The sequence below is a fragment of the Chaetodon auriga genome, chromosome 13 (genome assembly GCF_051107435.1).
Source record: "Chaetodon auriga isolate fChaAug3 chromosome 13, fChaAug3.hap1, whole genome shotgun sequence".
Classification (NCBI taxonomy): domain Eukaryota; kingdom Metazoa; phylum Chordata; class Actinopteri; order Chaetodontiformes; family Chaetodontidae; genus Chaetodon; species Chaetodon auriga.
Window position 1 is genome coordinate 23773300 of NC_135086.1, and position 20938 is coordinate 23794237.

At 41.4% G+C, this 20938-nt stretch overlaps 2 protein-coding genes across 3 annotated transcripts; one reads left to right on the forward strand and one right to left on the reverse strand.

The window, feature by feature from the left end:
* Nucleotides 1-71: 71 nt before the first annotated feature.
* On the reverse strand, nt 72-6045 carry tbccd1 (TBCC domain containing 1). Its single transcript, XM_076746207.1, has 9 exons — nt 5842-6045; nt 5141-5205; nt 4788-5054; nt 4385-4543; nt 4072-4188; nt 3435-3684; nt 3054-3240; nt 2440-2958; nt 72-1999 (listed from the first exon to the last, which is right to left on the reverse strand). The coding sequence occupies exons 2-9, from the start codon at nt 5201-5203 to the stop codon at nt 1786-1788; spliced, it is 1776 nt and encodes a 591-aa protein (XP_076602322.1). The 5' UTR covers nt 5204-5205; nt 5842-6045; the 3' UTR covers nt 72-1785.
* A 6826-nt stretch (nt 6046-12871) lies between these two features.
* dnajb11 (DnaJ heat shock protein family (Hsp40) member B11) lies at nt 12872-20022 on the forward strand. Of its 2 annotated transcripts, none has more exons than XM_076746094.1 (10): nt 12872-13048; nt 13519-13675; nt 14369-14466; nt 15752-15884; nt 17186-17328; nt 17602-17684; nt 17770-17827; nt 17957-18068; nt 18257-18416; nt 18893-20022. In XM_076746094.1, the coding sequence occupies exons 1-10, from the start codon at nt 12975-12977 to the stop codon at nt 18955-18957; spliced, it is 1083 nt and encodes a 360-aa protein (XP_076602209.1). In that variant the 5' UTR covers nt 12872-12974; the 3' UTR covers nt 18958-20022. The 2 variants fall into 2 exon arrangements, with proteins under 2 accessions (XP_076602209.1, XP_076602210.1); XM_076746095.1 differs by lacking the exon at nt 12872-13048 and adding an exon at nt 13124-13419.
* The last annotated feature ends 916 nt before the right edge of the window (nt 20023-20938 follow it).

Below are 20938 nucleotides of genomic sequence, written 5' to 3' on the forward strand. Positions count from 1 at the left end.
ACTGGTTCCCATCAGACCAAACCTGAAGTGTACTGCTGTGTCCAAAGGTAAAAACAATAAGCTGGAGATGACTGAGTTTTAGTCAAAACCTTTATTCTTTTTTATTGTTTTAACAGTCAAAAACTATATTATGCTCTTCATATAGTAGCTGCACAGACGTGTGTCTTCAAATGAAAGGGTAGGCTTTTGAAGTGATCAACAGCAGTCAGACATTTTCATCCTGAAGATGAAAAGACACATCCCAGCATAGTGAAAACCTTTACAGTAATGTTCTCTAATGTATAATACATTTCAACAGTAGATTTTTCTTCTCTTAAATTCCCATGACTAATACTAAAATGTACATAATCATACAGGTGAAATAATACCAAAACTAAACATACATTTAAGCAGCATCTGGCCATACTTCTGCAAGCTGACCAAATGTTACATTTTACCACATTTGGCACAGCAGCAAATCAGCTATTGTGGTTTTACTGAAGAATTTAAAGGATAAGTCCACAATAAAAAGTGCTGCTGCACTTCCATGTTGTACTTGTGGCCACACTACAGTCATGATACCAACCTACAGTAAGATCAGTAACTGAGGTGTGGCTAAAAATGGAATGTGTGAAACTCAGCTGATGGAGAGCAGTGTAGCTACAGGTATTGTTGACCTACACACTGTCCGTATGTTTGGACGGTGCCATTACATACCTACAATAAATAAATATTCCTTCCTTTTAGCCCATAACAGAAAGCGCTTGATTGCCATTTTTAATATTCTAACACTAAAAAGTCTACGACCTGAGTGAGTTACTGTAGGTAACATGAACATGTCCTTAATGCCCAAACTGCTATCATTCATCATCTGTACATTCTCCATCTTTAAATGCATGTCAGCTTCCTTACTGACCTCCCAGCTGTATGGAAGAGAGCTAACTTGTGTACAGCAGTCATTCTTCTCCAGGAAATAGACCATATTGAGCCACAGCTTGCCCTGAAGCAACAACCAATTGCAAGTACTTTAGTTTAAGTTCCTTTAATAACTGCTAAATGCTGACTCCAAAACATCTGACTATACTGAGTTTGCACAAAAACTCAATTACTTTTTACACAAGCAGGAAGTGGATTTCAGTTCCCAAACTGTGTGTCTTAATGGAGGTTTTCAGAATTATTATACATTAAAGCGCTATTAATGCTTCAAGAGAACACATTTTAGGGTCTGCACAGGACTTTGCCCAGGACTGACATGTCTATCAGCCTGTCACAGGCAGTCAGGGGCTTGTCCTCGTTCCTCCTCAGCTGCACCCACTGCTTGACTAAATTTACAAATTTTCTGTCTCCAAAAGATTACATTCAGCAGTAAACCAAAATCTTAAGCCTTTTCAAAATGTCCCTTAAATAGCCTGTGGTGACTTCACAGATGCTCCTCCCCTCAAAATAGTGTTGCTTGCAATGTTGTTTTACAACATGCCAGTCCACTTGGCTCGGACACGTTAAGAACTAGCTGCCTTTTCTTAAGAAAGACTAAAAAGGAAACTGTACCAACCCTCCACTCAATGAGTGGGATGGAAGTTGCTTTAAAAGCTGTATCAACAACTCTTGACTTGGCAGAGTAAGGTGTACATGACCACAAATATACTGCACAATAATACTTGCAGCAAACATTCTTAGAACTGACAAGAGCTCCACATGTCTGTAAGACCACATGTGGCCTGTGTGTGCATACTCACTGTCATGCTACCTAATTTACAGGGTCAATTATGCTGCTGGCTAAAACTCAAAGAAGACTAACGCAACAATTCAACAAGCCATAGGCGACTGTCCAACTGGCTGTCCAGTCCGAATATGTTTGCTGTCATTAACCAGGGGCATGTCCACTGCAGGCCCATCAGAGTCCTTTAAAGAGGCTATCGTGGGTGGGATAAGGCTGTCAAGTTCCTGTCTGTGCCCCGTATCCAGAAGCCACTCATGGAACTTGATCTCCACCAACTCCTGGAACTGCCGCTTCTGCTCCCTGGAGAACATAAATGAGAAATCAGTTACAACAGAAGAATAAAGAGAGAAACTATAGAGCAGGAAACAGGCAGGATGTGGGAGTAAGTGTTAAAATACTGTAGCAGAGAAATCAATCATCAAATGCTATCCTATGATGAAGTCCCTGCTGCTCCCTGTGGTGTCAGGGTCCAGTAGAGTCTAGAGCCCCTCAAGCAAGTTTTCTGACACCAATGCCATCACTGAACTCCACAATATCTCACCAGCTGAGTAGCTAACTCGCATTCTTATTGATTTTTGGAATGACTTTCCTGTTCTAACTTTCCACTTATTAAAACAGCACGATGGACTATGGAGTAATAAACCTTATTTTCATACATGCATAGATGGACAAGCATTTAAGCACATTAGATAGATTCATGTATTAATCACGGTGTGAAGAGGGCCTGACTTGCCACTCACTTGTTCAGCCGAGCCTCCATCATAGTCCTCTGCCAGTTCTGTACCCTCTTCTGCTTCTCATCAAGTGCTGCCTGATATGCAGAGGGTAATCCCCCAGGAACCTCACATGTGTCACCCTCCATCTGGAAAGGCACAACCAGTGTATGAAACTCATCTGGGGGCAGCAGGCGGTAGCAGGCAGGGTCTGGGTTGGATGAGGGGTTGACGAGGCCCTCTGTCCCCAGAAGCAAGGGTCGATCCCAGGCATTGGGGACCACAGCCAGGCCCACACTGGCCATATGATCCTCCATAGAGGGGTAGAAAGTATGGAAAGGCCCCAGCGTTATATCTGTGTTTCCAGGTAGGAGCAGGGGCCGGGTGGGGGTCAAGGTGTGGATAGTGCAACCTGAGGAAGCTCCGACAGCAATCCTGCCGGCCACACACACCACCCGCACGTTCTGGCAGCTGTGGATGTGGACGCTGGTCTCAACAGGACCCAGAACCACTGTGCTGTCACGGCATTTGTCCACACTGACTGATCTGAAGGAGCATTAGCAACAAAAGCCATGACGGATGAACTGTGTCCCAAAAAGGCCATAACACAACCGACAGTGCATTATTGAAACTAACTTTACCTGAGAGGTGAGAGAAGGTATATGAAGGCATCTGAGCATCTGTGAATTTTGATGTTGGCACCAGTGAGCCTGTCTGAGGTTTTAGCCAGGGTCTGTTTGAAGACTTGGGACATTAGCACCATCTTACTGCCAGGTGGAGCCAAGTGGGTGTTTCGGGCTATTTTGGCTCTTTTCATGGCCCCCTCCACTAGTATGCACAGAGAACAAGAAACAAGAAAATGTAGACAGACAGGTAGGCAAAGAGTGATGACTGCAAAGAAACACTCAACACACACAGCCACCCATACAATGCCACATTCCTTCCCTTCAGACACAAAGTCTCAGAATTACCGTACAGATTTTTAAGAAACTGCAGTATAATTCCAGAAGATTTTAGGATACCTTGTTGGGCCCAGGCTAGTTTCTTGCCTGAGCGCAGGCAGGCAGTTATCCCAAAGGGGTTGAGAGTGAGGCTGTGCTGGAGACATGAGAGTAGCTTGTGCAGGGGGAAGGAGTGGCTGAGGGTGGAGTAGCCAGCTTGTGTCTGCAGTGGACCTTTGGTCAGCAACCTGTGGACAGGCTGGACAGCTCTGCCGTGGCAAACTGAGCCCTCCAAGAGCAAGCCCAAGCTCCGCACAGCCTCCAAGGATATCTGACAAAACACAACTGGAAAATCAGCCACAATCCATCATAAGATGTGAATGGCAATTTGTTTTAGATGTTCGTTTCAGTCAAAATCAAATCTGACATATCACCTTTTAAATTGATATGATGAACTTGTACGCAAACAGTTGCTTATTTGCACATCCAGCAGTTATACAGCATTTGGAGTCATGATCTGACCACCTGGTCAATCTCTACTCTCTTCTTGCCCTGCTTTTGGATGTTTACCAATTCCTGAGGGAAATATCTGCTAAATGTTCCACTATACTCACCATCTATACTTGTCACTTGATACATTCTTATTATGTAAATATTGATTACAGACACTTTAAATCTGTTGCTGTTAACACAGGATGTGTGCTGACTGTCCACAGACCTGGCAATCTCTGAGGGCCTGTCCAGATTGTGACAGTTGTCCTGGTTCCACCAGCAACTCCAGAATCTCAGCTAGATGGCTTTGTACAAAGGACAGGTGGGCCTGATCATCCCAGTTCTGCTGAGACAAATAAAACGCAAAAAAGGACTATGAGTGTCTCATCACAAAGATCTGAGAGATGACACTAACATTTGTGCTTTAGACATGACAACGTTGATGCTTTGCACTGGGTAATATGCAGTAATTAGAATTACAGAATATGGCAAAACATGCAATGATGTTATCACTCCTTGTCCTTGGCAGTAACAAGGACCTTGTTCTGAGAGCTAGTCTTGGCTTCTCGGTCTGATGGAGAGGGGGAGCGAGTGCGATGGCTGGGCCATTCTTCACCAATCAGAGAGGTGCGCAGAGACACACGGTTCAGCTGCTGGATGTAGAGGAAGAGGAGGAACTGCAGTGTGTCCACAGACAGCTAGAATGAATAGAGAAAAAAGAAACAATGGGTGCGTATGAATGTGTAGCTCCCACTCAAAGAGTAGGGTTACAACACTAACCTCTGCCTGGGGCAACACACAACAATACAATGAGCAGTCCACCCTCATCATGATAAAAACAAACAGCCATCTGAGATGATCAGCTGGTATTACATTCTTCAGGAAACTGAGCCATTTGCAGGTCATCTTTAAATTGTCCTCCTCCCCTGTCTTTTTCTTTACCTTGCTCCTTTGTTGGTCCAGCTCGCTTTTGGAAGAGCACTGAGACAGACACTCTGCCCACTCCAGCCTCTCCTCTGGAGAGTGGCCTATAAGAAGGTCAAAGGTTTCAAAGTAGAGCCATGCAAGGTCTTCTGGAAGCTGTAACTTTCCACAGGCAATATGCCTCCACATGGGCCAGCCCAAGATGGGGAAGCAGCCATCCCGTGTTCGCACGTAAGTCGCCATCTTGCGAAGGTAGTGCAAGCTGAGCTTCGATGAGGGGGCCACCTACAATGGCATTAACTCCCATTAATGTTCAACATTTGCAACCACTGAATGATAATACATTAAAGAAGTGGGGAGAGTATATTCACCTGCAGAGCACCCAGTAAGAAAGGTTCCATGCGTGGCCATATGCTCACACCGTCTGCCTCCATCTCTACAGAGAACAGAAAAAAAACATGTCTGACACATTGACACTGAATACACAGAGAATGCACAGCATGAGAGAGCATTGTCAGCACGGACATTACACTTTGTCTCCAGAAAGTCAAACATCTGATTCATGAGACATCACACTGCAATCACTGCATTAACGTTTTATTGCTAAACGTTAACTTTAGAGTGTGACAGGAGGAATGGGGACCCTCTCTCAATACCCAGCTGTGATTAGGCTGAGTGTCCAGGAGCACAACCATATTAACAACACCAAACGTCTGGTGCTTATATGTCGTTCATTTAACATGTTGCCAAATCTCGTGCAGTGACGCTTTGATGGGACCATGACAACAGGAAACCAGGCTGCTCGTGTCATCAACACCTGACTTGGCACCATAATAACAAGTTTGGAACGCTAACCAAGCTACAAATATTCAGCTAGACAGTACAGAAATATGCACAAAACTCACTTCATATGTGACAGAATGTGAAAGGCAGCTCGAAATCTGCAGGAATTACTATTGTGTTTTCCTCAAAGTTAACTTCACCAAACTAGGACTCGCCAGCTAACGTAGCTAACGTCAGCTAGCACGGCTAGCAAGGCAAAGGAGGCTGAGACAGCTGTCTTTGCTCTTACTTTCAGCCTTTCTCTTCGTTCAGGCAACGCGATGCTCCGTCTCGACGGGTCCGGTCACTCATATGTGAATGAACAGATGAGAACAAGCTCTTCTGTTGGTGCAGTTCGTTGTGTCTAGAGGCAAACCCAACAGTGTGTCCCACGGATGAGACACAGCTGCAGCTCTTCCTATTTGGCGCCCTCCTCTCCACCGAGACCTGAACTGACATCTGTTGCGCGCAGCTCGCGGGGGCGCGCTTCAGTCGGCACTGGGGGGCGCTTTCTTACATGAAGGAAAACTAGTTTTGCTGTAGTTCAATTCAGACGTAAATTCTGATCACTTTCGAGAAAGGACAGCGGATGCTCATGTCTTTCCATACTGAGATTTGAAAATAAGGGGAATGTTCTGCTGTCCGCTTACCACTGTCCACATACCCCTCACATTTAGCAAGGGTAGTGAATCCTAAAACCACCACTCGGCAACCACTTGCTTTAAAATATCAGAGCAACAAGGACTGGGTTAACTAGTTCCTACATTACGTAAGAGGCTATAATTAGGTTGTCAGAATCAGAGCTGTTTTGCATTATACAGAGAAGTGTTTGTGTTATTTAGGTCACCTTCAAAATGACACTGCTAAATATGGTTTGTAATAGATTACATGTCAGTCAGCAGTGTCAACCACCTCCTGTATTCTGTATATGTCAGATGCCTGTTGGCCTACATGTGTCTGCTGTTCTGCTGTTTTCCAGTGTTTAAATAATAATATTATGGCTTTCAAAACTGTTCCCTTTGATATTTTGATAAAATCAGATTTTTTTACATTAAGTATTTCTATAATGCTCCTTCATGAAGAGCATGAAGGCATTTGGCAGCTTTTGACGTACGGCTTTCAACGGGAGAAGAACAGAGTGAGAGCTCATGTTACCACTGTGGAAATGTTTAGAGAAGCACAATAATACAAGACATGTGTAAATGTAACCTTGTCTGTGCTGTGCTGTGCATTAAAGCCATTAGCAGTCACTGATTCTAATAATATTCATGCAGACATGTTTGGTAGACAAAGAACAGACACCTGAAATCAAACAACAGCTGATAGAAGTTGTGGGAGATGGGCGTGGGTTCAGCTGCGGTGCACCTGCGTGCTGACGCTCGGTGATTGGGTCACGTGGTGCTGGTGGCGGTAAGGATTCATAATATCAGCTGTTCACGGTCTTAAGTGAGTTGGTCTGAGTGGGTGATGGGGGAAAGCCTACTTTTGCTGACCGCTTACGCCATGTGCTTTGCGCTCTCGCTTTTGCCCGGCATTCGTCAGACCTTTTTTAATATTGTGATGCTGCTTGTGGACCACCTGTTTTAACGTCTGAAACTTGAAGATGAATTTGATATGGAATAAAGAAACCCTCGCTTGAAAACTTGGATCAGGCTATTCTTTGAACGAAGCGCGTCCGGCAATTTCCCCTATTCAGCTGCTCGGCGACCAGAGATTTAGTGAGAGAAGTTAGAAGTTAAATATAAGAAGACTGTGATTTGATGATGAGTCTGGCTTGTTGATGGTGACCACAGCCATAGATCAAGAGCCAGTTAGAAAAAAGAGAAACATCCATTTTGATCCAAACTGTCCAAAGCAAACTTACTTTGAGTTGGAGGTGATGGGTGGAGCAGCAGCAAAGGCAGGTGGAGGGAAAACCTGTGGGAGCTCATACAGCAGCTCTCCATTCTACGGAGCCCCTAAAGTGCCACGAAGAAAAAAAAAAAAATAAACAAAAACTATATCGAGCGCACTAGATGCCAAAACGTGCGCACGTTTAAGCTAAAGTGGTCACTACGGAGAGCCATATGTACGGACAAGTCAAAGCGTGGGAAATAACTATCTCGAGCGCACGTTTTAGCATCGCGTGCGCTCGATTTAGTATTTCGTGCGCGCGTTTTAGTATCTCGTGCGCTCGATTTAGTATTTCATGCACACGATATAGTTTTTTTTTTCTTCGTGGCACGTTAGGGGCTCCGTACCATTCCTACACAGTTTAAGAGAGACAGACGCATCAGACGGTTGAAAGAGTGTATGTGACGATGCAAAGTGAAGCTCAGTCTCGGTGTTCACTCGTGTGTGTCTTTGCATTGATGTGCGTGTGTTACTTACAGCTGTCCAACACAGCGCAGGTTTTGGGTGAATTCGTCAGAGAGCCTCACCACTGGTACATCGTTATTGTGGAGACACAAACACACACAGAACAGGTGATTAAACGAGCCTCAATGGTGTCATCTGTCCACCAGGTGTCAGGATTTCCCCTCCCTATAAACTCTACGAACCGTTTGAATTAGCAGCTGTGACCTCTGTGGAGTGAAAACACACGTGGAGAATCTGCCATGCGCAGGTATACAAGCATAATATGTCTGAATGTTTCTGCTGAGGGTCACAGAGGTCAGGAGTGTTTTCATGTGAAGGTCATATGACCACACTGCCAAAAGCTAATCCACCTGTGAACTGTAGGTTTTAGATTTAAATGTGTTTGGGCCTATATCTGTATCTGTATGTATATCAATACAGGTACCTGTCTCTACCTATAAGCCTGATGTTAGAACAGGTAGAAAGCTGCTTTTTGGACGCTTGACACTTTTATGGGGAGTAACATCATATAGTATAGAGCATTTTATACTCATTTAGTTCAAAACATTTATGGAGCAGATACAGTTACTTTTGCGGACATGGATTTTCCATGAATTTAACTCCTCAGCAACATATAAAGCTGTTAAATTTAGCTTCAAGTGGACCAGCTCCAACATTAAAATGCTGCTTACGTGTTCATGCATCAATAATAATACTCCAAAATTGTCATAATGTGAGCCTTTCAAAGGAGCCAGTCTGCATGATGAGAACTTTCACTTTTAACATTACTTTTACATTTCTCTATTTTTTGCTCAGTGAGATTTGAAGGCAGCTGGAACATTTACTTGTATAATGAAGTATTTTCACATTACGGTATTAACAATTTTACTTCTGAGTATCAGTGATGTTTTTACAGTCAGTACAGTTTTGAGGTACTGCCCCATTTTCTTCTACTTTATATTTTTATTCCACCACATTTCAGAGGCATAAATTCTACTTTCTATATTATATTTATGTAACAGCTGTAGTTACAAGTTACTTGGCAGATTAAGATTTAACATGAAAAAGTAACGATTAATTTATAAAATATAAAGCATTCTTACAGATTTAACTGGATCTGCTCCTGCATGTGAAAGTATGACAGTCAGTGCTGTTGAAGTACTTACTGAAAAGGTCTGATGCTCAAGGATCGCTCAGTTTGGTTCTCTGAACTTGTCTTGATACAATGATTTCTGTGTTGTCGATGTGAAGACTGTGAAATCTTCTGGTGAAATGATGCTGCTCTCTCTATATATACACTTGCTTTAGAATGGACATTATGATGTCATGTGTTCTGATTCTGATTCTGATTCTGTCCATTCTAAAGCATCACCTGACAACTAGAGTTCATTTGTAAATATGGTGACCATTATCAATGTCTCTCCCCAATGGAAAACTCTTGATTTCAGTCCATGTGCACTGTAAAAGTTGTCCACTCTGACCAGCAGGGGCAAATGTTCACACTTAACCTTCATTATATTCAACACTTCATAGCTGAGCTGCAGCTCAATGTGCTGAACATAATATTTCATAAAAACAAAACAAAATGTTTAAAACACTGAAACAGATTATCAAACAATTTCAAACACAATAAAACAGAGCAGAAGATAAAACATTTCAGTGAGATTAATAAGAAACTGACCACACCATTTAATCATGAGCCTCGAGCATGTTGAGATGTTCATTAACACCATTTTCAACAAGCTGCATTTATTTGCATGAAACATTTGTTTTTATAACACATCTGTGGAGACAAGCACGTGTAACACCTGATGAATCCAATATTTCACATATAACAGAGGCATTAAAAAGTTTAAAGATGAAGAAATACATTTCAAAAGTAAACTTGAGTCATATAATATGCAGTATGAAAAAGCAGCTCCTCTGTGTGGAGGCACAACACTTCTGGTCACAGGTTGCAGAGTCAAGAGATCAACCTTTATTATGTTTACAGCTGGATTTTGCTAATTATCATTATGAACAGTAGCAGTGGAGGAAGTCACAATATTTATTGAAACATCCCTGAAAAAACTAAGACATCATTCTGATTTAATAACGTAAACAAAGATACAATGGGGTACTATTAAATGTATCATGGACATGAGTTTGTGATCAGAAAGCTTTGTAGTTCATGGTTATATTTGATTTCAGATAAACAAAACACTTTGCATATTAATAGAAACTTATTCCAAACTTTTCTTCTGATATGAAGTTACATCTTTCTGTTTTCTGCGACTAAATAGCATGAACAAGATTTCTGACTTTGACTTTTGAATGAATGAGTAGACAGGCAGTGTAAATATTTCACTCATGCCAAGCCTGCATCATCAAATAGTCAACAATTCATTTCTATCACGATCAATCATCTCAAAATCTGTTTTTACTTGTGTGTTTAACTGTGTGAACTATGCCAAAAAATTGTGTGGAGAAACACACAAGGACACAAACAAACAAAATTTGGTGGTGTCATACCACATCTTGCTGTCAATGCGGATGTCCCAGTGGTTGTCCACCACAATGTAGTCATCACTCTGGTACAGCACACACAGGCTCTCCAGGCTGACAGGCTCCGTGCTCATCATGCTCAGCTTTTAACTGACACCTCTCATACAACCCTACAGAGACAATGTGGTCATATTTCACCGTGTAGCTCTCATTTTGACTGAATCAGGCAGTAGTGCAATAAGTACTTCAATCAAAGTATAAATACGAGAAAGTAAAACAACCCTACTGAAAATAAAAGTATCATCAGCATAAATAACTTGCAGAAACAAGAGTAAAATTCCTTGTTATGGAGAATGTTCCCTTTCATACTGCGACATTATCGCTTTACTATTATTGATGCCTTCATGTGTCAGCACCATTTCATGTTGTAGCAGGTCTGAACTTCTTCGTATACTGTTGGTTGGTTTAATCTGCAACAAAATGTCATAAACCAATCATATGTTTTGATTGTAAAATGTCGATATTATGCACAGTATCAACTTTTAAACAAATGTAGCTGTAAGTGGAGTGAAAACTACAATATTCCCCCCTGAAATGTAAGGTACAAGCAGAAAGAGGCATACAATGAAGGTAAAGTAAAAGTACCTGAAGTTGTACTTAAATATGCTTAAGTAAATGTGCTGTGTTTCCAGCACTGGAATCAAGCAGGCAGAGAAACTTAGACTTAGACTGTTTCTTTATTGATCCCAATTTGGGAAATTATTCTGTTGCATTATCAATTTAAACATACAAATACAAAATACATACAACAATTGTTTAAAAAATGTAACAAAATATATAAACAAGAATAACAGCAGTTTGTTAAAAAATATAACTAAGTATAACTCAATGTCTAGTTATATAATATGTATTACAATGCATAATACATATTATAATTCTATAATAAAAATACAATATAACTCAGTATCTAAACAAGTAGAGAGTGGTTCAAAATGAAGACATTGACTGCGAACAAAAACGACAAAGTTGTAAAACAGCCTCATCAACATTAGTGTAAAAGAACGTCTTAACCACATAAACATGAACACAACATCCAAGTCAACATTAAAGATAACGTGAGAGGAGCAGGTAGCTGCTAGTAGCCTCTCCTACAGCGGACGTAGTGTTCTTGTTTCTAATAAATTAAGTGTCTTCTGCCATGAAAATGAGGTACAATGCATGAATGTCCCACGGTGACACCACCCCAGCTAACGTTGCTTTTAAGAGCCGGAAAGACAACTTCTTGGTGAAGTGGCAGCAAATGTACAAGCTAGCATGTTAGCACAGTTGGTCTGCAAACGACTGTATGCTAAGAGGTTATGATGACTAGCCATGTGCTGGCGTCATAATACTGCGACCCTCTGGTTAAATATCACCAATAACTAGGCAAGACTAAGTATTTTTGATATACCAAGAAAAAGTGTACATTTACAAAATGAAAGATGTAAATAAATCCACAAGTGGTACAATACGTTGGCTCCTTCTTCTTCTTTGTGTGTTATGGCGGATACCAACCCATGTGAAAACCGTACAGCGCCATCTATTGTACTAGGATGCGACACTTTCAGTCACATTCACGTTTCATTGAGGTTTATTTGCCAGTAAATCATATCAAAAACTAATGCAGTCTAACACACCAGTTCGGCATTAAATCCTCCTGTCGTAAAGGTTATAATGTGCCGTCTTTGTTGAAACTGTTTCAGAGAGCTGTTGATTCAGTTGTATTGGATTATACAGAGAAGTGTTATTGTGTGATATTTAGCTTACCCTCAATGATATAAATGGTAATGCTAAATATGGTTTGTAATAGATTACATGTCAGTCAGCAGTGTCAACCACCTCCTGTATTCTGTATATGTTGGTCAGATAGGAGGTTGAAAGTGACATGCTGTGATTTATCCCTGCTTTATATAAATGAAAACACTCCATTTTTCTTCCGTGAGAAAATGGAGAAAAATCCATCTCTATATTTAAAAGCATGACTTTGACCAACATACAGATAAGCCTCCTTTCATCTGATAAGACATTTGCACAATCTTTTAGACTTTTTGGCAGGTTCTTCTTCTTCTTCTTCTTCTTCTTCTTCTTCTTCTGATATCGTTTGAGTGAATGAATTGTCATCACTAGACGTTACAGATAATGTTCTACATACTGCCACCTGCTGTACCGGAGTGGAATGTAGCAGTTACACCTCCTGTCAACGTTAGTAAAGTTTTTTTTTTTTTTTTTTTTTTTTTAAGGACTGAACTTTAGGAGATGTACAGGGAAACATTTAAAGGGGAGGGCAGTAGGAAATAAATGTAAAATACAACAGGTTGACAGGTCTGGGTCGGATGCTAATTCAAAGGAGGAATTCGAAATGTTTATTTAATGTAGGCGGGATTTTGACAGAGAGGCGGGATTCCCGACATCCAGTGGGCGGGCTGTCTCTGACAGGAGGAAGAAAGCTTGTGACTGGCTGCGGGATCCGACCCTTAAAAGCCGGCTGTTCTTTTGCTACCCACTTTAGAAATAGGGGGATCCATGGCTACCAAAGGGATGAATCTCTGTCATGTATGCTGCCTGCTTCTTTACGTTATCACGGCGGTGCTTGCGGGGTAAGTCTTCTGTGCTCTTCTGTGAGAGTGTACGTACAGCGGTGAAACAGCATCGCCAGGTGGTACACATGTTTCATTGTGATTGGTCTAGACCTGTTCTACATGTGTGGAGTAGCCTGGACTCAGCTGACACACTGAGCTAACGTACTATTAGGTGTTTCGTTGTATTGTGCTGTTTTCTAGCTAAGCGTTTACGTTCAGCCAACACCACTTAGGACTGTAACGCTAACTGTTAACTGCCCTTTTTGGATGACTGGCTACTGGCGTAGTTAGCTAGCAGCTAGCCTTCACACCAGGGAAACCAAACCGGCTTCCTCCCCGGTGACTGTTGCTAGCTAGCTGGCGTTTTATCCAAATAATTAACCCTTAAGGTATCAGCAGTGCTATCTAACTACACCTTTTCTTGTTTTGTGTGTTGTGCTCTTGCTATGTGCCTCCTCCATAACCTGTTATTCCCCTATGTCGTGTAGGCGAGATTTCTATAAGATCTTGGGGGTGAGCAAGAGTGCATCAATCAGGGACATTAAGAAGGCCTACAGAAAGCTGGCTATGCAGTTACACCCTGACAGGAACCCAGACGACCCAAAAGCTCAAGACAAATTTGCAGACCTGGGGGCAGCTTATGAGGTGGGTGTATTTCTATTGTTGTATGCTCGGTGCCAGTGACAGCTGAAAAGAGAGGAAGTAAACTTATATTGATTTAAAAGGTGGTTGTAGTTGTATAAGTTATACAAGTATATAAGCTGTCAGGAAACCGTATTGTAGATCTTGTATGGAAATATGTAATTGTGTGCGGAAGCGCCCAAGGCACCAATACAAACGTCTTTTGCACATTAGCCATTTGGTTGTTGTTGGAAACGGTACGGCCACTGATTGGTCGACTATAGCGTGTGGCTGCATCTGATTGGCTGTTACGCGGCACAGCTGGCATTCAGGAAAACCAGACATGGGAAAGTGGGAGGTGATTCAGATAACCTCTGCTGGTGTTACCATATCAAATGTTCACGTTGCTCTGAAAAGTGCTAAATGAAAAATGACTTATTCGTCACGTTATTTGATGAGCATGGAGAGGACACAATGCCACATGAACACCTGGACAGTATAATCGGATTCAGTATGCAAATAATATTGTTTTTGTGAATATTGTTGATGTTCTGTTAAGACTGTGTAAAAGAGGTTCTGATGATGTGTGAGGTTGTGTTTTGAAATAGAATTGTATTGAAAATGTGTTTATCTTAGTTTTTCCACACCTGTGTGAAATGTGAATAGATACAAAGTAGAATTACATCATTCTGTGGCTGACAGGTTGTTTGTTTGTAGGTGCTGTCAGATGAGGAGAAAAGGAAACAGTATGATGCGTATGGAGAAGATGGACTCAAGGAGGGACACCATGGCTCACACAACGATATCTTCACCAGGTTGGTTTCATGAGCTCAGGTGCTTTTAAACAGGGGAAAAAAGCAATGTGATACTTCACTGTGTGCTGAAGGTCAGTAGGGTCAACTTCAAGAGTTGGTTCACCGAAAAGACAAAGAACATTCTCACTTGATCCTTGTACTGCACAGCTATGCAGATCATTTGGTCTTAATTTCCCACTTTTTGAGAGGTCCACATCTGAGATTTCTTACTCCGCCCTTATACGTTTGAAGTAAACAGACATTTGTGATAAGATTTAAAAATTACATTAAAAAGCAATGTGAATTTCCTGAAATGGCACAGTGGTTAATTTGAGTAATTCAGACATTTTGTTCTCTGGATTATTGAGAGTATAAGTCACACTGACTCCTGTGTCAGGGTGACACAGAGGATAAAGCTAGATACCAGTAATAACAGAAATGTATTTATTAGGTTACAGGTTACGTTATCTGTGAGCCACATTGCAGCTACATCACAATGTAGACTAATGATAGCAGCTCAGTCCTGCTCTTTATTTGTTTTTTCAGACTCCAGCAACTGCAGCCAAATGTGTGTTAGATACCATTGCATTTGCCAAACTCATGGCTTATTCCTCATACCTTCAAATCCTTCTCTCTCTCATAAAAGTGAAGCATACTGTTTGAAAATATGAATAATGAAGCGTAGCCTGAATCAAACCACTGTGTTGTTTGTCCAAGTACATTTTTTTCTCCTATAGTAAGCATTCAAACAATTCAAGAGATGTTGGAACAAACAACATTCTAATTAGCTTACATTTTCTTATTTTGACATTTTGTTTTTAATATTGTCCTGTAGGCCAAACTAGCACTGCACTGAAATCCACAAACAATGCTGCTCCCATATGTACGTACCCGTATCAAATCAAACCTGCCCCAAATGTCACATTTTTGATAAGAGTCCTGGCTTGATGGCATCTACAGACCAATATTCAGTAATAGTCATTGCGCCATCCACAGGCAACACGAAATGTTTTAGACTTTGATGTATCAATTAATGAATTCATTGTGATTCGACAGTGCAGCCTATTATTTATAAGGATGGCAAAGTATGCCAAAGTTGTGTAGTTTCCCTGCACTATTAAACCTTAGGATTCATACACCAACATTAGTGCAAAACAAAGTCACTGAAACAGCATTTTCAGTGAGAATTTTTAGAAATCCAGATAGACATGAAACACACAGTTGGATCTGTGATTTGATTTAGCATCATTCTATTCCTAAAAGAGTCTTCTCATGCAACTTCCCTTAATCTGTCCTCCTGCTGTAGCTTCTTTGGTGACTTTGGGTTCATGTTTGGAGGCAATCGACAACAACAGGACAGGAACATCCCCAGAGGAAATGACATCATATTAGACCTGGAGGTCACGCTTGAAGAGGTGTACTCTGGGAACTTTGTTGAGGTGAGGAGAAAATCCTGTTTTCTAAATTTTTGTTACTCTAAACGACCTACATTCACTATACATATTTAAAGTTGGTAACACAAAGTGCAGGTGGTTGCAGCCGTGGTTGTGGTTGAATAGTTGGAAAGTGGAAGGTTCCTGAGAGTGAAATGTACTTGGAAGTATTTAAGTGGCAGCCATGACAAGAGGATAAGAATTCTGTAAATGCTAAGGAAAGGTGCTTCACAGCTTCCTTTCGTATCTACTTTGGCATAGCAAATGTTTCTGCTGCAACATTTAACGCGAGGTCACACATTTTCAATGGTGGATAGGTCAGGACTTCAAGCAGGCCAGTGTCTGACTCGCATTCTTTTACTAGTGAAGCCACTCTGTTGTGACGTGCAGAATGTGGTTTGGCATTGTGTGGCTGGAATAAGCAGGGACATCACTGAAAAAGACGTCGTCTGGGCGGCAGCATGTGTTGTTCCTAAACTTGTACGTGCCTTTGAGCATTAATGGTGCATCACAGATGTGTCAGTTATCCTTGCCGTGTGCACTAACACACCCTCATGCCGTGACAGATGCTACCTTTTGAACTTTGCTCTGGTAACGGTGTGGATGGTCCTATTCCTCTTTAACCTGGAGGAACCAAATTGAAATGTGGACTCGTCAGACTACAGAACACTTTCTCACTTTGAGTCCATCTCAGATCAGGCCAGAGAAGTGGATAGTGTTTCTGGACGTTGTTGATATTTGGCCTTCGCTTGACCTGGTAGAGCCTTAACTTGTATTTGTAGATGCAGCAACAAACTGTGTTCACTGACAATGGTTTTCTGATGTGTTCCTGAGCCCATGTGGTAATATGTAGTAATATCCTTTATACAATCATCTTGGTTTTAAATGCAGCGCTGCCTGAAGGATCAAAGGTCTCGGGCACTCAATGCTGGTTTTCAGCCTTGTCCCTTTTGCACAGACATTTCTATGGATTCTCTGAATCTTTTGATGATATTATGAATTGTAAATGGTGAACTCCTTAACTTCCTCGCAAGTGTTTGTTTAGAAACGTTCTTTAATGTTCGACTATTTGCCCAAGCAGTTTTTCCCAAAGTAGTGAACCTCTCTCCATCCTTGCTTGTGAACGACTGAGCCAGGATGCCCCTTTCATAGCCAATCATGATACTATCACCTGTTTTATATGGCATCCCACCGTTTTGGAATTCTGGTTGTGTATTGCAAAAGGTGCTGATTCATCAACATATTTACTCCCTGTCAGTCTCCTTGTTTGCTTTAGTGATCTTTTCAAAAACTACTTTGTCTCACAGGTTGTGCGTAACAAGCCTGTAGCCAAAGAAGCACCTGGCAAGAGGAAGTGTAACTGCAGACAGGAAATGAGGACGACGCAGCTCGGACCTGGCCGCTTCCAGATGACTCAGGAGATGGTGTGTGATGAGTGTCCCAATGTAAAGTAAGTCGCTACTTGTGGTAAAACACTTACTGTCATTAGTATCCTCAATAATGCTGGGAACACACATCACACTTTTAAAGATAGATTTCAACCAAGACGTCAGATCATTTGTGTGATATATGATCTGAAATCTATATATATATATGTGTGTGTGTGTGTGTGTGTGTGTGTGTGTGTATATATATATACAGTGTGTGTGTGTGTGTGTGTGTTTAAGAAAGCAAACAAACCTAATATCACAACACGTGTTCTGTTCTGTTTTCTTAACCACAGGCTGGTAAATGAGGAGAGGACCTTGGAGGTAGAAATTGAACAAGGAGTGAGAGATGAAATGGAGTACCCTTTCATTGGAGAAGGTAAATCTACCTAAAGCTTTACAGAAATCCTTTGTGTTAGTTTTTCAAATTTGACCTTTTTTTAACGTCTTTTCTGTGATCACAGGGGAACCCCACATCGACGGTGAACCTGGAGATCTACGTTTCCGCATCAAAGTGCTGAAGTATGAATAAGCTCTACTTACTTTGAAATTTCTACTGTATGTAAATTTCTGTGGTGTGCGACAAAATACTTTGCAGATATTAGATTAGTGGCATACAGTAATGTGATATGGTGATGCTTTTCTTGTTAGACATCCCATGTTTGAGCGCAGAGGAGATGACCTGTACACCAACATCACCATCTCCCTGGTGGAAGCACTGGTTGGCTTTGAGATGGACATTTTGCATTTGGATGGACACAAGGTTCTGTATATACTTGGTACTTTTTTTTTATAGCTGTCATAGTGTGGGGCATTTGTTATCCAATGTGACTGTTTCATAACTCAGACTATTGAGGTGAAAGCCCATTTAAAGTTTCATATCATTAAAAAAAAGTGTCTGATTGAATGTGCCAGTTTCATTGACTGGTTGCGTCTGTCTTTGTCTGACAGGTCCATATAGTGAGAGATAAGATCACCAAGCCTGGTGCTCGAATGTGGAAGAAAGGAGAGGGCCTGCCAAACTTTGACAACATCAACATCCGAGGTTCCCTCATCATCACCTTCGATGTAGAGTTTCCTCAGGCGCAGCTCGATGATCAGCAGAAAGATGGTGAGAATGAAGGATCGGTGTTGGGAAAAGTTACTTCACTCCATGACTTACCTTAAAGAGACACTTCAGCCGCTTGGAGGACATGGGCCTTCACCAGCCACATGCTGTTAGATGCATTCGAGTATTTAAAACGTAAGGTTAAGTGATTTTGGAGCTCGACTCAGATGAGGGACCCAACTTTATAGAAGTACACCACAAAATTTCTGGAGTACCTCCTCACTAGTGACAAACTCCAGTAGCAAGTGTTAATTTAGTCTTTTTGAGTAAATTGTCATTAGTGCTGCGAAATGCATTAACATGAGTGTTTGAAACGGTGAAGGTGATGGGCTGTTGTTCCAGTCATTGATTTAAATATTGATTCATATTTTTAAAGAGAAATGGCAAAGAAATGTTGGCTCTTAGCTTCTTGAATGTCCTGCTTTGCTGTAGCTTACAGTTTATTTTTCTTCCTCACCCTTATCGTTCTGTTGTTGCAGGTATTCGGGGTCTTCTGAAGCAGGGCTCTGTACAGAAAATTTACAATGGACTACAAGGATACTAACACACTAGTAGACACAGCCTGGACTGAGTTACCTGCCACACACACAAACACACACACACATCTTCAGTCAACAGGAGGGTGCTCTGTAATTCTGGCCAGGGTGTATTTATTATTTTCAGATTGTTCTCAGGATGGCTTGAATCCAATTCGTTTTTACTTTTTAATGTCCTACGTTTTGACAGCAGTGGCACCATTGCAGATGTTTTATTTGAAGTGTATAAATGGAAAGGATGCCGTGTCTCTTCGTTGTCCATTTTTGTCCCTGTTATGTTGTAATACATCCTTTTGTTTATTTTCAAAATCAAATTTGCTGATTTCCTGCCGAGTGCTGTCTGCCAAGGTGTCGAAATCTATACCGCTCTGCAGAAGACAGACCCACTCGCACGGCATCTGCTGAAAGAAGCGCCACGAAAAGTCCATACCAACCTCTGAAGAACAAGATATTCTGCTCTTTCATTCGATTTCTTCATGTAACAGCTCCACCTGTTGCGTGATGAACTTTTTTTTTTTTTTTTTTTTGCTCTGGTCAGATTCCTGTTCAGTCATACATTGTAGATAGGGAAGAACAAAGCTCATCGGGTTGTTGTATTTTAGTTTTCCTAATTTATGTTGGCTCTTACTTGCATTTGACACGAGTACTGTCCACATTGTACAGTCCCTAAATTTCACTGTGACAAGAGTTGACCTCTTAAATTAAACAGTGAACTTTTATTCTTCATTCTGGAGAAATGGGGCAGTCTGCGCACCCTCCAGTGCCACTGTAGAAAAGTTTTATCTCACACACCTCTGATACTCTCCCTGTCTTGGCACTTCTAACTCAAAGGGACGAATCAGCTTCCCTGTTCGGCGTTGCTGTTTCTGACTAGGGACAGCTTGGTTTGCCAGTTTTGATGGCTGGTTTCTAAAGATTTCCATTCTCTGTTTTTACTGTCGACTGTAACGTTGCCTCCCAATTTCAAAAGAGTGTCATGGCCTTAAATGTGAATTATTTGGCCATTTTTACTGAGTGTGTAAGGGGATAATGTACTTTTGACTGACAATAAATAAAGATTTCTATGAATTCTGGTGACCTGTCATACTCCAAGTTCACCAGCAGGTGACACCAAAGTCTACATAATAGCCACTAGTGAGAAACCAACATGTCTGAGGGGTGCTGCAGCTGCTGGGAGTGAAGGAGGGTTAGGTGAGATGTCCAGGACAGTTTCCCCTGAAATAAAGCTGTCAGGTTGTGATCATCGTGGATCCAATGGGCATCTGGATTAGCATGTAGCCACACAGAGAGGCCTCCCTGATATATTGAACCATAAGAGCTAAAACCTCCCTCAGTGAGAGAGGACAATGCCGCATGTGCATCAGGTGTTCCTGACACAGGAAGCTCTGCATGAAAAGATTGTCTTTTGTAATTAGGAATTAGTCTGGCAATCAGAAATGAATGACGACATTTGGATAATTGTCTTTGATCTGGTAATCTGTTGCTGGTATGAATATCAATCTGATAATTTGCTTTTTTTTTTTTTTTTTACAAAAACATTATTTTCAATAACTAACAGGTCATACTATTTGTAATAAGGTGTGGGTTATAGTGTTTGGCCAGTGAAGCACAATAAATGCCCCATAGTTTGTAGTGTGTAAAGGAGATCAGGCAAATGACTTGATAAGAATATTTAATCAAGGTGTAAGCCTGCATGTATGTGAGTGAACCCTTTCATTTTTTTAATCTTTAGACCTTGACAGTGAAAAGTACTTCTGGAAAATAGGTGATAAGGGCTGTTAACAGAGCTAATACTGTCTGGGCTCAGAACATTCATAGATTTTTTTTTCCCCCACTTGGGGGCAGCACGACCAAGTGGAAACACAACAGTGACATACAGTATTATCATCTTATAGAGCTTAAGCTAAATGCCTGTTTACACATGCAGCAGACACAGAGCAACACTGCCATTCATTTGGGGCTGTGGCAGGCTTACTGCCTGCTACAGCT

Coding starts and splice junctions, on each gene's coding strand:
- tbccd1 (XM_076746207.1), bottom strand. CDS start 5,203: ATGGAGGCAGACGGTGTGAGCATATGGCCACGCATGGAACCTTTCTTA. Junction 4,189..4,384: donor AGACTAGCTCTCAGAACAAG/GTCCTTGTTACT, acceptor TTGTCTCAGCAG/AACTGGGATGATCAGGCCCA. Junction 2,000..2,439: donor ATGGAGGCTCGGCTGAACAA/GTGAGTGGCAAG, acceptor TATGTTCTCCAG/GGAGCAGAAGCGGCAGTTCC.
- dnajb11 (XM_076746094.1), top strand. CDS start 12,975: ATGGCTACCAAAGGGATGAATCTCTGTCATGTATGCTGCCTGCTTCTT. Junction 17,329..17,601: donor GATGAGTGTCCCAATGTAAA/GTAAGTCGCTAC, acceptor TCTTAACCACAG/GCTGGTAAATGAGGAGAGGA. Junction 18,069..18,256: donor TGCATTTGGATGGACACAAG/GTTCTGTATATA, acceptor TTTGTCTGACAG/GTCCATATAGTGAGAGATAA.